The sequence below is a fragment of the Strix uralensis genome, chromosome 4 (genome assembly GCF_047716275.1).
Source record: "Strix uralensis isolate ZFMK-TIS-50842 chromosome 4, bStrUra1, whole genome shotgun sequence".
NCBI classification, from domain to species: Eukaryota; Metazoa; Chordata; class Aves; order Strigiformes; family Strigidae; genus Strix; species Strix uralensis.
Window position 1 is genome coordinate 79,545,853 of NC_133975.1, and position 12,751 is coordinate 79,558,603.

Consider the following 12,751-nt stretch of genomic DNA (forward strand, 5'->3'; position numbering starts at 1 on the left):
ATTCAAGATTATGCCATAATAGCAATGCCATAAAAAATCTATAAAGACAAATGTTTTGTTCCTGAAATTCCAAATCCTTTACTAAGGCTTACATCTCAAAAAACACAAAAAACACTATCTGTCTGTGAAAGCCCACAGCAAATATGGACAGCTTACAGATGAGCACAAGACTTATACTCTAGAAAAAATGGTGACAGTAAATCTTTTAAAATATGATCTAATAGTCTCCAGCACAGGTAGACAAATCAATAAGAGGAAAATACTTATTTTGGGGTCAAATTTAGCTCTTTCACCCAATCATAAGTTTCCTGTGAACAGTTTAACTCATGTTTTTTGCGAACTGTGACTCACTAGTGAATTCTTCATGGTGACTATTCCCATATCAATATTGGGGTTGTGTGGCTGCTCAGGTAAGCAACAGTTTTATTTCTCACCACCTTGGATGGCCTTGTGGACAACGTAATGGCCTAATCAGTGAACTGGGATATTGTTACCATCAAGGAGACAGTGTCAGGTGGAGGGATAGAGATAGGAAAGAATATATGGCTATTTTTAGGAAATTTAAATTTTTGCTTTTAAATACAAGTAGAACATTCTCTCTATTCACCTGTAATGTAGAAATTTTTTCCCCATCCTTTATTTTTTTTTAAAACTAAAATATTTGTTTGTGCCTGGAAGAAGCGAGGGGATCGTGGCATTTGTTACATGACTAAGGAGCTGCAGAAGGGACAAAGCTTCTTAACACTCCAGCTCCACTGAAAAATGCCAAAGAGGCATCATTTTGTAACAACGAGAAAAAGGAAAGTGTTTTCATCTTACTGACTTTTGCTGAGTTCTTCAGATTTCGTCTGAATTTTTCAGTGTTGGCAAGAATGACTGCATACCCATCTTGAACTTTTTTCGCCACTATCCCTCAGATTCATGTCTTTGTGTATTACTGACAACTCTGACTGTCCTCCAGAAATACTGAAAATAATGCAAGAGAAAAGGAACAATCTCCCTAAATTGTTAATCTGATCACTGATGCTACTTGTAAAATTACATCTCTTTCTCCCCTTGGCCTGAGATATCCTGAAAAAGCAGCTGTGACTTCGCTGTCGTCCTGCCATCCTGTTTCTCTTACATGTGTTTAAGTTGTCTTGGACACTGTGTGACCACAGGGCCAAGTGTTTCTCTCCCTTTGACAGTGGCACCACACGCTCTCTGACCTGCCAGCTCCAATCTGATTTTTTTCTTTCTGGCTTGAGGAGTACAGAAACGTTTGGAAGATGTAATTGAAGCTCAGGCAATATGGTATGCTCCACTCACTTAGCTGAGAGAGTCTGCTTTGCTCCACTACAGTGCACTCCTTACAAGATAATAATTCTTGCCAGAAAAGGTCAGATGGAGGCTGAAACAGTTCAGATCGAGGCTGAAACAGTTCAGATCTATGAAAAAGATTCTTCCAATGGAGCCAGAGTTCAGTGTGAAAACTCTTAAAATAAACCAAAATGAAATAATGAATCACAGAATACCAGGTTGGAAGGGACCTCAAGGATCATCTGGTCCAACCTTTCTCGGCAAAAGTACAGTCTAGATAAGCTGGCCCAGCACCCTGTCCAGCTGCATCTTAAAAGTGCCCAGTGTTGGGGAATCCACCAGTTCCCTGGGGAGAATATTCCAGTGGCTGATTGTTCTCATTGTGAAAAACTTTCCTCTTGTGTCCAGTTGGAATCTCCCCAGGACTAACTTGTACCCATTACCCCTCATCTTTTCCCTGTGACTCCTTGTAAAAAGGGAGTCTCCATCTTCTTTGCAGCCACCTTTTAAATACTGGAACATGGTGACAAGGTCTCCCCTAAGCTTTCTTTTCTGAAGGCTGAACAAACCCAACTCTCTCAGCCTTTTCTCATGTGGCAGGCTTCCCGATCCCTTGATTATCTTCGTGGCTTGCCTCTGGACCCTCTCCAGCCTGTCCACATCTTTGTATAAAGGGGACCAAACCTGAACACAGTAGTCCAGGTGTGGCCTGACAAGCACTGAAATTCTTGCAAAGAAAAAAGATCCATGTTACCCTGTTTGGAAAGGCAGAAAAGCAGTGTACCTTCCTGTTTAGTATTTTGGGGATTTTAAATGCTATAGTGATCTTAGATACCACAGTAGAGATTGCTAAAATAGTGATAATGGTAGAGACACACTTAAATCTCCTTAGCTTCAGGCTCTGGAAGTCTCAAACTAAAGCGCTCAAGGTTTTATAAATAACTGCAGAAAGACTACGTCTCCCCTGTGCGCTCTGCCTGGACAAGACTGCCCTGCCTTCAGTGCTAAGTGTTTGACTCTGGCTCTCAGACCTTTTAATCCAATTTGTAAATTCATTAGACCTCCTATCCTTTCTATTGATATAGGCTGAGGATTTCTTAAATTCTCAGAAACACTCTACTGAAATAAATAAATAAGTAAATAAAATCCCTGTTTGGGACTGGCATTTAAGTCTGAGAATATGGTTGCTTTTCTCACTTACTTGCTAAGGTTTCATCTTACCGAACTTCATGTCACACGCATGGCTGCCTACCTCTGAGCTAGTTGTCTAGACTCTTTTTTATATTCAATGGAGATAAACAATCACTTCAAGAACACAATTCACCTAATTAATTTAGACTTTGGAAGAGATGAAATATGTCCTAGTTGCCTGTATCTCACCACTGCCTATAAAGAAGGCGCAGATGAGTAGCTCATATGCAAACCACCACACTATAGGTGACTACAGCAAGATAAATCCCAGCCGGGATGACTTGCACTGCTAGTTGGCTTAACGTAGTAGGACTCCCCTTTGGCGGAGGCTCCAGGCAAGTGTCAGGAGTATCCTTGAAACTGCCCTTACTCCAGCAGAAAGTATTAGTGTTGTGAAAGTCTTGCATTTCTTATTCTTCTAGTAAGATAAAAGATAAGTAAAAGTGGCTGTCTGAAAAGCAACTGCTTAGAATGAGGGCTAAGCATTTCTGATGGAGACATCCTGAAGTCTGCAGAGAAGGTAATTTGTAGTGGTGCTAATTTCTCTGCAAAGTACAATGTGAGTTTGGGCCCTAACATGTCACCCTGTAGTCTGAGATCAAGTTAGAAAGGCACCTTCTTTCTGTCATCTCTGTCTTGTGATGGTAGGTCCTTTTTTTGCAATTTTCAGAGTCATTTCTGCGTTGATTAGATGGACCTCTCCTCAAAAACATTTTGTTTTACTGCCTAATTTCCCTGGGTTTGACCGTATGTTCCCACCGGGTATCAAAAATATTCCAAGACACCTGGTGACTTTAATTTTTGGTTTAAATTATTTTAAAAACTTTAATTTGGGAGCACTGCAGAATAGTTCTAGAATTAATCTGTTAGGGGGAGACAGGAGCTTCAGCTAAACACATCTTAACCTTGCCTGGCATTCAGACATTTTTCCTTCTTTCTTCAGATACTTCTAGGTAATCTTTTGATTTCCTTACTTTATTTTCAGAATACCAGTTGCAAGGAACTGCTTAAACTTGAAGATTCAAACAAAAAAAAGTAAGAAAAAGCAGAATATCTAGTTGACATAACTCCTTATTATACTTGCATTGGAAGCTAAATTCTTGAAATTGTTGTATTGTATGAAGAGGCTCTCTAACCAAAATACTCTCTGATATGAGCTTGCTTTTTTACGCTGTAACAGAAACCACCAGCCTGCAATGTCCTCATATTTGCTGCCTCTTAGCATTTACTTGCTCCCCAGTATTGTACATTGCAATTAATTTACCTTTTGGGAGGTGTTCAATATATCTTCCACCTTATATTTTTGGAGGACAAACCGTGCTCAAACAAACAGCTTGGATGATCTTTTCTTGACTATGCACAGCATTGGAGTATTGGTCTCTTATATGACCATGCATTCATTTTTTTTCCTGAAAATGTGGTCACCTCTACATTAATTCTTATTTCTATTACAAAACCAAACCAAATGTGTCTGAGCTATTAAGTTTCTGTTGTGCTGAACTTTCAAAATGCTTCCTAGGATAGAAAAAGTCCACACATTTTCAGTACACGAGGATAGGTACAAAGGTATTGTCCTTACGGAGGGAAAATCTTGTTGATTAATTTTTGAACAGCATAGACCTGAGGAAGTTTCTGCATGGCTGGCCAACCAGCCAGCCTGCTCCTTCTTCCTTGCCTAGTCTAGAAAGAAAAGGGAAATTCCCTTGCATGAAGTTAGGGAGTCAACTGATCCCCTGGCAAAAAAACAGAGGACAAACATTTACCAGTGAATTTCCATTCCAGAAGTGTGAAGGAGAGTTTTCTACAAAAATCACAAAGGAAATCCCAACATATTACACCAACGCAGAACTGAAAAGTGGTCCTTTTTTGTATGAGTTCGGCTGTATACCCTTGCCTTTCTTTGTTCGTTTACATCAATATTAAAAGGAATAATAACAAAGAGACAAGAGGTAGTTTAACAACCAGTAAACAGCCCTAAAGTGTGTGGACATACCGTTGGTATTACTTTCCTCAATCTCTTTGCCAAATAATCTAAATATCTACAATCTGAAAGAAACAGCAGATAACGTCATCCACACTGACCAAAACTGACCAAAATAACTCTGTAGATTAAATTTACCTGGGAATAATTTTGAAATCAAAATGGAAATATCTGAGATGAAAACAAATGTCTAAATGCAGGGTTATTTCAAGCTTAAAAGAACCCGTCTTTTTGTACTGATTCATTGTTGAGTAAATACCTAAAGATGTTCTGGGTTTGACATGCAAAACTTTTTATTAAATTAATTTCTATCAGTTTTTTTATTAGAGTGTTAAGTCTCTTGTGTCATAGTAAAGCACAAATTTGGTTTTCAAATGTAAGCAAAGGGCACACTTAGAAGAGTCTAAGGATCACTATCAGGATCCACAGCTGACTGATTGCAATGTGAAACCACAGAGGAACATACAAGTTTTCATACTATAATACAAAGCTGGGAGCTGTAGCAAGCACTGTCTTATTATGTGAGTCCAGAAATTCTAAGCTATTTGCATGGGAAATTAGCGTCATTTTTATTTTTAAAAACAAACCCATGTGAATTTAATCTCCTCTTCTATCAGCTCCTGTTTTCTTTGTCAAGGTGACTTGGCAGGCAAACCAGAGGCAAATGGATTTCCACATGACCTACTTTATCTGGCGAGATACATAAATGGTCTGCTCCAAAATTTCAGAGAACCCATTTGAAACACTTTGGAACACACTTGTGAAAGAACACAAGGTCAATGGAGGAATGAAGGTGTCTTGCATGTGTTCATGGAAGGGAGGTGGTAACTGAGACGAAACCACTGTCAGAGGAGCCTGAACTCCAGCACAGTGAGCTGGAAGGTGGCACAGGCACCGTGACTGTGCACGTAGTTGTCACACCAGGGCATGGCGTCACCTTGCTGGTCGAAGTGCATTTTATTCAGTTTTTTGTGTACTGTGTAGTTGGTCACGGTATCTGATCACAAAACAGGTACTGTTTTGGACGGCAAGAGCTATGCAGGATTCGGAAATGGCAACACGCGCAACGGTGCGGTAGCGGGGTCCGAAGGGGTTGCAGCGCTGTAGGCAGAGAGGATGGATCCCTTCTGAGCTCCCTTCTCCAGCTGCTCTTGCTGGACACATCCTCTTCTTGACCACCAGCAGCTGCCAACTGCAAGCTCCTTTTTAAAGATGGGGGAAAAAACACCTCAGTAACCCAACCAGCTGCAAAATGGCTGAGGACCGTTGATTGTTTTCTTGCTGCTAGTATAAAAAAAAAAAGAGGGTCTAAAGCAAGGGAACCTCGTGTGAAGAATAAGATGGCAATTCCTTGCGAACTCTGTTTGCAGAGCAAAACTGATCCTAGTGGGCACAACGAGAGCTCTGCAGCTTTTTAGGCCGTCTCTGAGACACTGGAAAAGCAAAGAAAATCCTTTTTCCTCCAGGATTGGCCTTGTACAGAAACACAAAGACCTCCGTAGTACAATTAATTGAGCTCAAAGGACCTTTATCCTCTGGGCTTCCTGAGTAACAGTATGCTTGTACAGAAATAACCTGCGGGGACAAAGTGAGGGGAGAGGGTGGTGGTATCCTGACGTAGGGTTACAGCAGTCCTGCAAGCAGTGACTACCCGGGGGTATTCGGTATTTCCAAGCACAAGTCATATTGCAGGAGAATTTCAAAATGGCGCACGCTTCATGTTGTTTAAACTTTCAGAACAAAACTGTAGCAGGCAAACTAGCTGAAACACTCATTATTGACAGAGGTCTTTGAGACTTTTATCCTAATTTCAGGAAATTATGTGCTAGCCTAATTTAGCTGAGTATAAGAGTTTTTCTACATGGAGAAACTGGCTGGCATAATTATTTCAGTTGTGCCCACTAACCTCTCTTCATAGACAGTTTTACAGCTGTAAATACACAGATGCTAAGAGTCAGACCTAAATATTGTGCTGTTTATGCATTTCATTAGTGTTCTTAATTGCTTCGGTTTACCCTAATACAGGGTATCTAAATTATGAACTGCAGAGCATTGCTGGTTACACGCAGAAATCCACAGTATTAATATTCTCGGGTTTGCTAGCTGTTCATTTACTTGGGAAGAGAGGTACAGCTATGTGCAGGCCTCTCTTGAGATGATTAGTGAAAGCACCGGTGGAACTGTGAATGGGCAACTCAAACGGTTGAGACCAGAAAAAGAAAACTACTGCCAGGACTAGAAAGGGAGCAGTCCACCAGACAACATCTTAGCTAGTCATTTGGAAATCTTTCTTTGATGTATTCTGTTTTCTTCAGTTCAACAATCCAATAAATCATTTTTATGTCCATTGTTGGAGCTTGTCATTATCCTTAACAACAAGGTATGGTCTAAAAAGCAGTTTTCATTCCTTATTATTTATCACTATTCTTGACATTAACTCCTTTACCCTAACCTATGATTTATCATTATATGGCAGGGCTGAAACCCACACACAAAATCTGTCTCTGGATAGCTATTTTCAAGAAAATGAATTGACAAACAAATATATGACAAATATATGAAAACTAATGCTGGACTCCAGGCTGACACTGGTTTCAGCGTGTTTTAAAATACAAATGTAATGTTTTGAAATTTGACCTGAGGGACAATTTTGTGTCTTTGGGCCAGATAACTTGTTTGGTCGGTGCCTCCATAGAGTCTGCTTAAGCCAAAAGACTCTGGCTTTCTTTGATTAGCCCTCAAGACATGGGTTAATTAATGAGATTTAAATGAACCATTGGATCATGCTACAACACCCTAATGCCAATGGCATTTTTAGTAATTTCACACTGATTCTACATGTTCTTGCTCTGATGGTATTAAATTGTCTCCAGGTTTCTAAGGGAAACTGGAATCTTTCGCGGTCTTACCTCACACTTGGATAATCTCAAATATTGAGATTCTTAAACAGTGGTATTAGTGGTTTAAACAAAAGAGCTATACTGAAATCCAGCTTGAAATCTAAACCTAACAGTACAATTTGAGTTCATGCTTACCAACCACACGCATCAAATCACTTTTTTAACTCTTCCCAATAGCCCCACTGAGGCAGCTGAAATGATGAGCAGAAATGTACGTGAGGATGGTTTGGATGTTAGGATTTATGCACTTTTGATATTAGTAAAGGCCAACATTCACCATTTTTCTTTTTTTCAAATGTTTTTGGCAAAATATCTTCTTTGATGAGCTTTCTCTTAGTGCTGAATAGTCACAATTATTGTGAAAAGAGTTATGGTGAAATTGATGCACTGATTTTAATGTCTCTAGGCTTTCACCTTTATTTTTCCCGTGATTTCTGCAAATGCCCCTGTTAAAACGCTACAGCCTGTGCTTTGTAACTTTTTAACGCAATACATCGCAGCATCGCAGTGCTCCCTTCAACAACAGCACACTAGGGGGACTATTTCTCTGCAGTGGAAGAGCACCGGTGCTAACAACTACCCCAGCGGTCCCATGCCACAGGCCTGCAGTTAAGTGATCTGTAAAAACAAAATTTTTTTTTTTTAAAAAAAGAGAATATATTTATTTGGAGATCTTTTCTGACAGAGTGGAAGAGACAGCACCAACAGCGGAGATGCTGAATGAGTACGGTCTTTCCTTTTTAATTGAATAGTGTTTTAGGTCGCCCTGCATATATATCACTTTTTGTTTGTTTGTTTGTTTATTTTGGGGGTCTTTATCTGTGCGCAGACCAGAAAGCCTTGCCCCGAGGTTCTCACCGCCCGGCCCTCAGCTCGGAGGAAAAGGGGGGTGAGGGGAGCCCCCCTCCCGGTGCCCGCGGCGTTGTGCCGGCTGGAGGCGATCCCCGCCGCCCCCGGGCACCGGGAGCTACGGCCCTTTCCCAGGGGGGCAGCCTCCGAGCCCACCGACACGTCACTTAAATAGTAATAATACCGCAAGTGCCGCGGATCACTAAGCAGGCACGAGCAGTCGAGACTCGATTAATATTTTTTTTTTTTTTGGTGGGTTTTCCCTAGAGAAGGGCGGAGCTGAGGGGCTCGGGGTGGGGTGGGGGGTCCTGCAGGGGGGTGCACCCACGCGGGTGGGCGCTGGTTGTTCCAGGGGGGATTTAAAATCCTTCCGACGGTTCCCCCCACTAACACACCCAATGCCGGCTGCCCCGGGCCGGCCCCTCGCTGCAGCTTCTCGGTAGGGAAGCGCCATCGCCCCCCCGGGCCGGGGGCTGGCTCCGGGCGGGACCGCAGCTCAGCTGGCATTTTAAACTTTTTAATCATTTATTTTTCTTTACTCTTGCTAAGGCAGTTTCAGACTCGCTAAGAGGAGTTTACTTTTGACGAGTTGTTTTTCATGCAGTTTTTATAGGGCTTTTGGCGTTGTTTTTCCGTGTCCCCCCCCCCCGCCTCCAATTCTGCGATGGGTTTCAAAGAATCACCATTTCGGCCGCGATTTTCATATCCCCACCCGCTTCGCAGCCCTATCCTTCGGACCTGAAAAGAAACCAATCCCCCCCCCCCCCCCCCCCCCGCCCAAGGCGGGTTTGGGGCGGCGGGTCGGGGTCCATCCCTCACCCTCTTTCTCTTCCGCCGGCTAACGGCGGGCCCGTCCCTCCCCTCCCCTCCCCTCCCCTCCCCGCCCCGCCCTTCCGAGGGCCGCGCCGCCGCAGTCCCCGCCGACTACAGCTCCCAGGATCCCTCTGGGAAGCGCCGTTCCCCCCCCCCCCCCCCCCCCCCCCCGCCTCCTCTCCGTCTTCTCCCTCCCGGCCCTTGTTGTTTGAAAAGGCTCCGGCGGAGTTTCGGGGGGAGCCGCCGCGCCGTGGCTCCTCCGCTCGGGGCGGCGCTGGGGCGGGACGGGGCGGGGAGGTGCCGCCGCCGTTCGGGTGGCCGTGGGGAAAAGTGGGTTGGGAGGGCTGGGGGGAACACACGACGCCGTGAATACCGGGGTAAACCCCTCCCACGCTCGCCGGGAGGGAGGGGACCCGGCCCGGGGTTGGAGCCAGCCGCTACCCCCCCCCTCCTCCGCGGAGGTGAAGGCGAAGGAGGCAGGAGCGCTGGGCGATCCCCTCCTCCCGGCGCAGGGGGAGGAGGAAGGGGAAGGAGCGAGCCCGGGCAGCCGCGGCGGCCGGCGCTGAGCTCGGCCCGGCGGCGTTGGGGCGAGGGGAGGGGAAGGGAAGCCCCCCGCGGCCCTTCCCGGGCGGGAGGGTCCCGGCGGCGCGGGGGGCGGTGCCACCGACGCGGGGCGGTGGCTGGATCCTGCCCCGGGACGCCGGAGCCGAAGTTGCGGCGGGGCGGCGGCCGCCCCTGTCGTCTCTCCCGATGTTCGTGTGACTCGGCGGCGAGCAGGAGGAGGAGGAGGAAGGGGGGAACCTCCCGCCTCAGCCCCGCTCCGGCTGGTTGTTGTGCGTGAGAGACACACACACACACACACACACACACACACCCCGCTCCCTCTCGCCCCGCAGCCCCGGGAGGCCGGAGCGGGCGCGGTGCTGCCGCCGCGGCTCGGGGCTCCCTCGGCCCGGCCCGGGCGCTGCTGCCGCCGCCGGCGGAGGAGGAGGAGGAGGAGGACTGCCCCGGCGGGCAGGCGGCCCAGCCATGAGCGGCGGGGAGGTGGTCTGCTCGGGCTGGCTCCGAAAGTCCCCACCGGAGAAGAAGTTGAAACGCTACGTGAGTGCCCGCTCCCACTCGCGGTCCGCGCTCCCTCTCCCTCCCTCCCTCCCTCCCTCCCCGCTTCCCCTGCGGCGGGGCTCCCCGCGCCCGCCCGGCCCGGCCCGGCCTCCTCGCACGGTCCCTCCCGGCCGGGCCCGGCGGCGGCCGCCTCCCCGTTTCGGCCGGGACTGCTGCCCGGTGCGTCCCGTGGGGCTTCCCGACTCTTTGTTTTCTCTTTTTTTTTTTTTTTTTCTTCTTTTTTCTTTCCCCCCTCTTTTTATTTTTTCCCTTAAAAAAAAGAAGCGCCGAGCGGTCAGATGTTTCAGCCCTGCTTTTATCGCCTTTCCGAGGGAGTCGGGAGAGGGAGGGGGGCGGAGTTTTCCGTCTTCCCTTTGGATCCGGGCTCGGTATAGATGTATTTTTAAACGTAAACACTTGCCGTCCCGGTGCTGGTGCCTGACCGATGGGGAGGGCGGGGGGCGCCCGGTAACTGGGCTCGGTGCGGCGGCCCGAAAGCGGTTCCCGGCGGGAGAGCAGCCGGGGCTGTTGGCCCGGAGACGGCGGGAGCCGGGGATGCCCCGGCAGCCCTCCCCGCTGGGGCCGGGGATGGGGGGGGGGGCTTTGCCCTTGGGACCGGAGCCCTCTGCACCGGGGAAAAAAAAAAAGGGCCGGGGGGGGGGGAAATAGAGGAGGGAGTTGCACGAAAAGTGCCTTTTTCCAACGTGAAGTTCAGCCTTGCTGTTGCTCAGAAGTAAATACGTTAGCAGAGGCTGTAGCGGGGCTGACACTGAGTTCGCAGGAAAATGGAGCGCGTTTGCTGAGAGGGCAGATTTCGTGACAGGGCCGCAGCGGTGCTGGCGGAGAGGCTGTCAGGTCACGTAGGAGGAAGGGGTGATGCCAGGAGTCATCTCTGCTGAGCCCTTACCCGTTGGCACCCGGGGCCGCTTCACTGCATCTGTGTCATTGGTACAAAATGTTGGGCCTGCTGGTTTTTTATTTTTCTTTTTTTTTTTTTTCCTTAATCTTCATTTAGCCAGTTAAGTGGTATTTAAATAGAAACGGCCTTTGCAGTTATCAGTGGTTTTTTTCTTTTTTTTCTTTTAAGCAGCCAAACCTTCAGATTCGTTTAAGAGTCTGTGAGTGTGTCTTAATGTGACCGTGTTATTTTCATCTGTTAGCGATTAACAACCGCTTCTCGAAGAGCTGTTGCTGTTACAGACAATTTTATAAATGCCAGGAAATCGGTGAAATGAGACTCTTCTTAAATGAAAAAATAATATTTGGGATAGCCCGTTCTCTGGTTCCCAATGGCAAAAATCCTGTTCGTGCGAAGGGCGCAGGATCAGACTTGCAAAGAGAATGTCCTGATGGGTCATGGCAGGGCTGTGCTTCCCTGCTGAACTGGATGTGGGCTGTATCTTTGTCTGATCCTCTGTGTGTATGGGTATATTCACAGGATGCTGCTTTACCCATGTGTAGGAATTAAGAGCAGTATTAGTATTTTTAAAGTTTGAATAAGTTTCCCACTCAAACTCTAAATTGCGTGCAGTGACGCTGTCTGTTAATGGACAGAGTTGTAATCAAGAGTTTGCCCTCCTAAATCGATACCATAAAGCAGTCCCTAAATGTGCTAGCTTTTTTCCACGTAACTGCCCCGTCAGTGTATTTATAGCTCTACTTCCATATTGGAATAACATCAGAATTGTTGAGGGGAGAACCCTGACTGCAGCGTTGATCAAGTGGTTTCCCCGTCCTAACGAAGTAATTCCTTAATTTTTACTTGAAAGGGGGATCTGCTTTTTGAGGAGGCAGAGTATCGGAGTGGTAGTCCGGCAAGCTTGTATGAGCATGACTTGGTTTAGCATCTTCATGCACTGTAGGCCATAAGGCCGTAAGTTTAAGTCTTGCCTGCTGTTTTAGACTGTTTTCTGCTTGTATAAAAGGAGGATGTAAAGTAAAATTCCTCCTGCTTGTCTGTAGTGCCTGATCAGTTGTAGGCTGAAGGTTCGCGCTCACTTCAAAGACCTAAAAGTGACCTTGACATCGTGATCGCCATCTTCAAGCAAACAAAAAGTTGACGTACTTAAGACGGTGAACTTTAACTGAGTGCACTGATTGAAGTGTTGGCTTATGCTCTCTGTAATTCCACACTCAGGCGAAGGCGCAGAAGAGCTGTGTTTTTTAAAGCTGTATTTTATACTGGTGATATTTCAAGAGGCTGCATCAGACGAAAAGATGGGAAAGTGATTTCAGTAGGAAACTGCTTTTCTGCAACGCATACTTTTCACATATATATATGGAAAATTGTAACTTCACGCTCTATTACTTTTTGCATGCAAGTGTTGGGGCAAACCCAGGTTACCATCTGGGAAGGGAGATAAAAAGTCTGAAATTGCAGTTAAATATGGTTTCAGTTCTTAGGAAGGGTGAAAAGGAGCACTTTGAAGCTAGTACGTAGACATGTGTTTCACAGGGACTTCAATTTTTAGTTTGAAACAGTTGGACACGGTATTAAAGCTATCTTACAATCATTTTGAGGCTAAAAAAAGAAGAAAACCCAATAACCCTGTCCTGCAGGTGGAAAAATCAGATTTCCTTGAATATATGCCTTATTGCCATGGGTGTCTTTTTTCCC

The 12,751-nt window shown here is 46.2% G+C and overlaps 1 protein-coding gene across 4 annotated transcripts in view; it reads left to right on the forward strand.

Annotated features, from left to right (window-relative positions):
* Positions 1 to 9,416: 9,416 nt before the first annotated feature.
* Positions 9,417 to 12,751, forward strand: part of GAB1 (GRB2 associated binding protein 1) — a 101,228-nt gene continuing 97,893 nt past the window's right edge. The window contains exon 1 of one of the 4 annotated variants that reach the window (XM_074867386.1): positions 9,417 to 10,134. In XM_074867386.1, coding sequence (XP_074723487.1) covers positions 10,063 to 10,134 — 72 coding nt within the window. In that variant the 5' untranslated portion in view covers positions 9,417 to 10,062. The remainder of the gene's footprint in view (positions 10,135 to 12,751) is intronic. The other 3 variants (XM_074867389.1, XM_074867388.1, XM_074867390.1) reach the window with 3 other exon arrangements.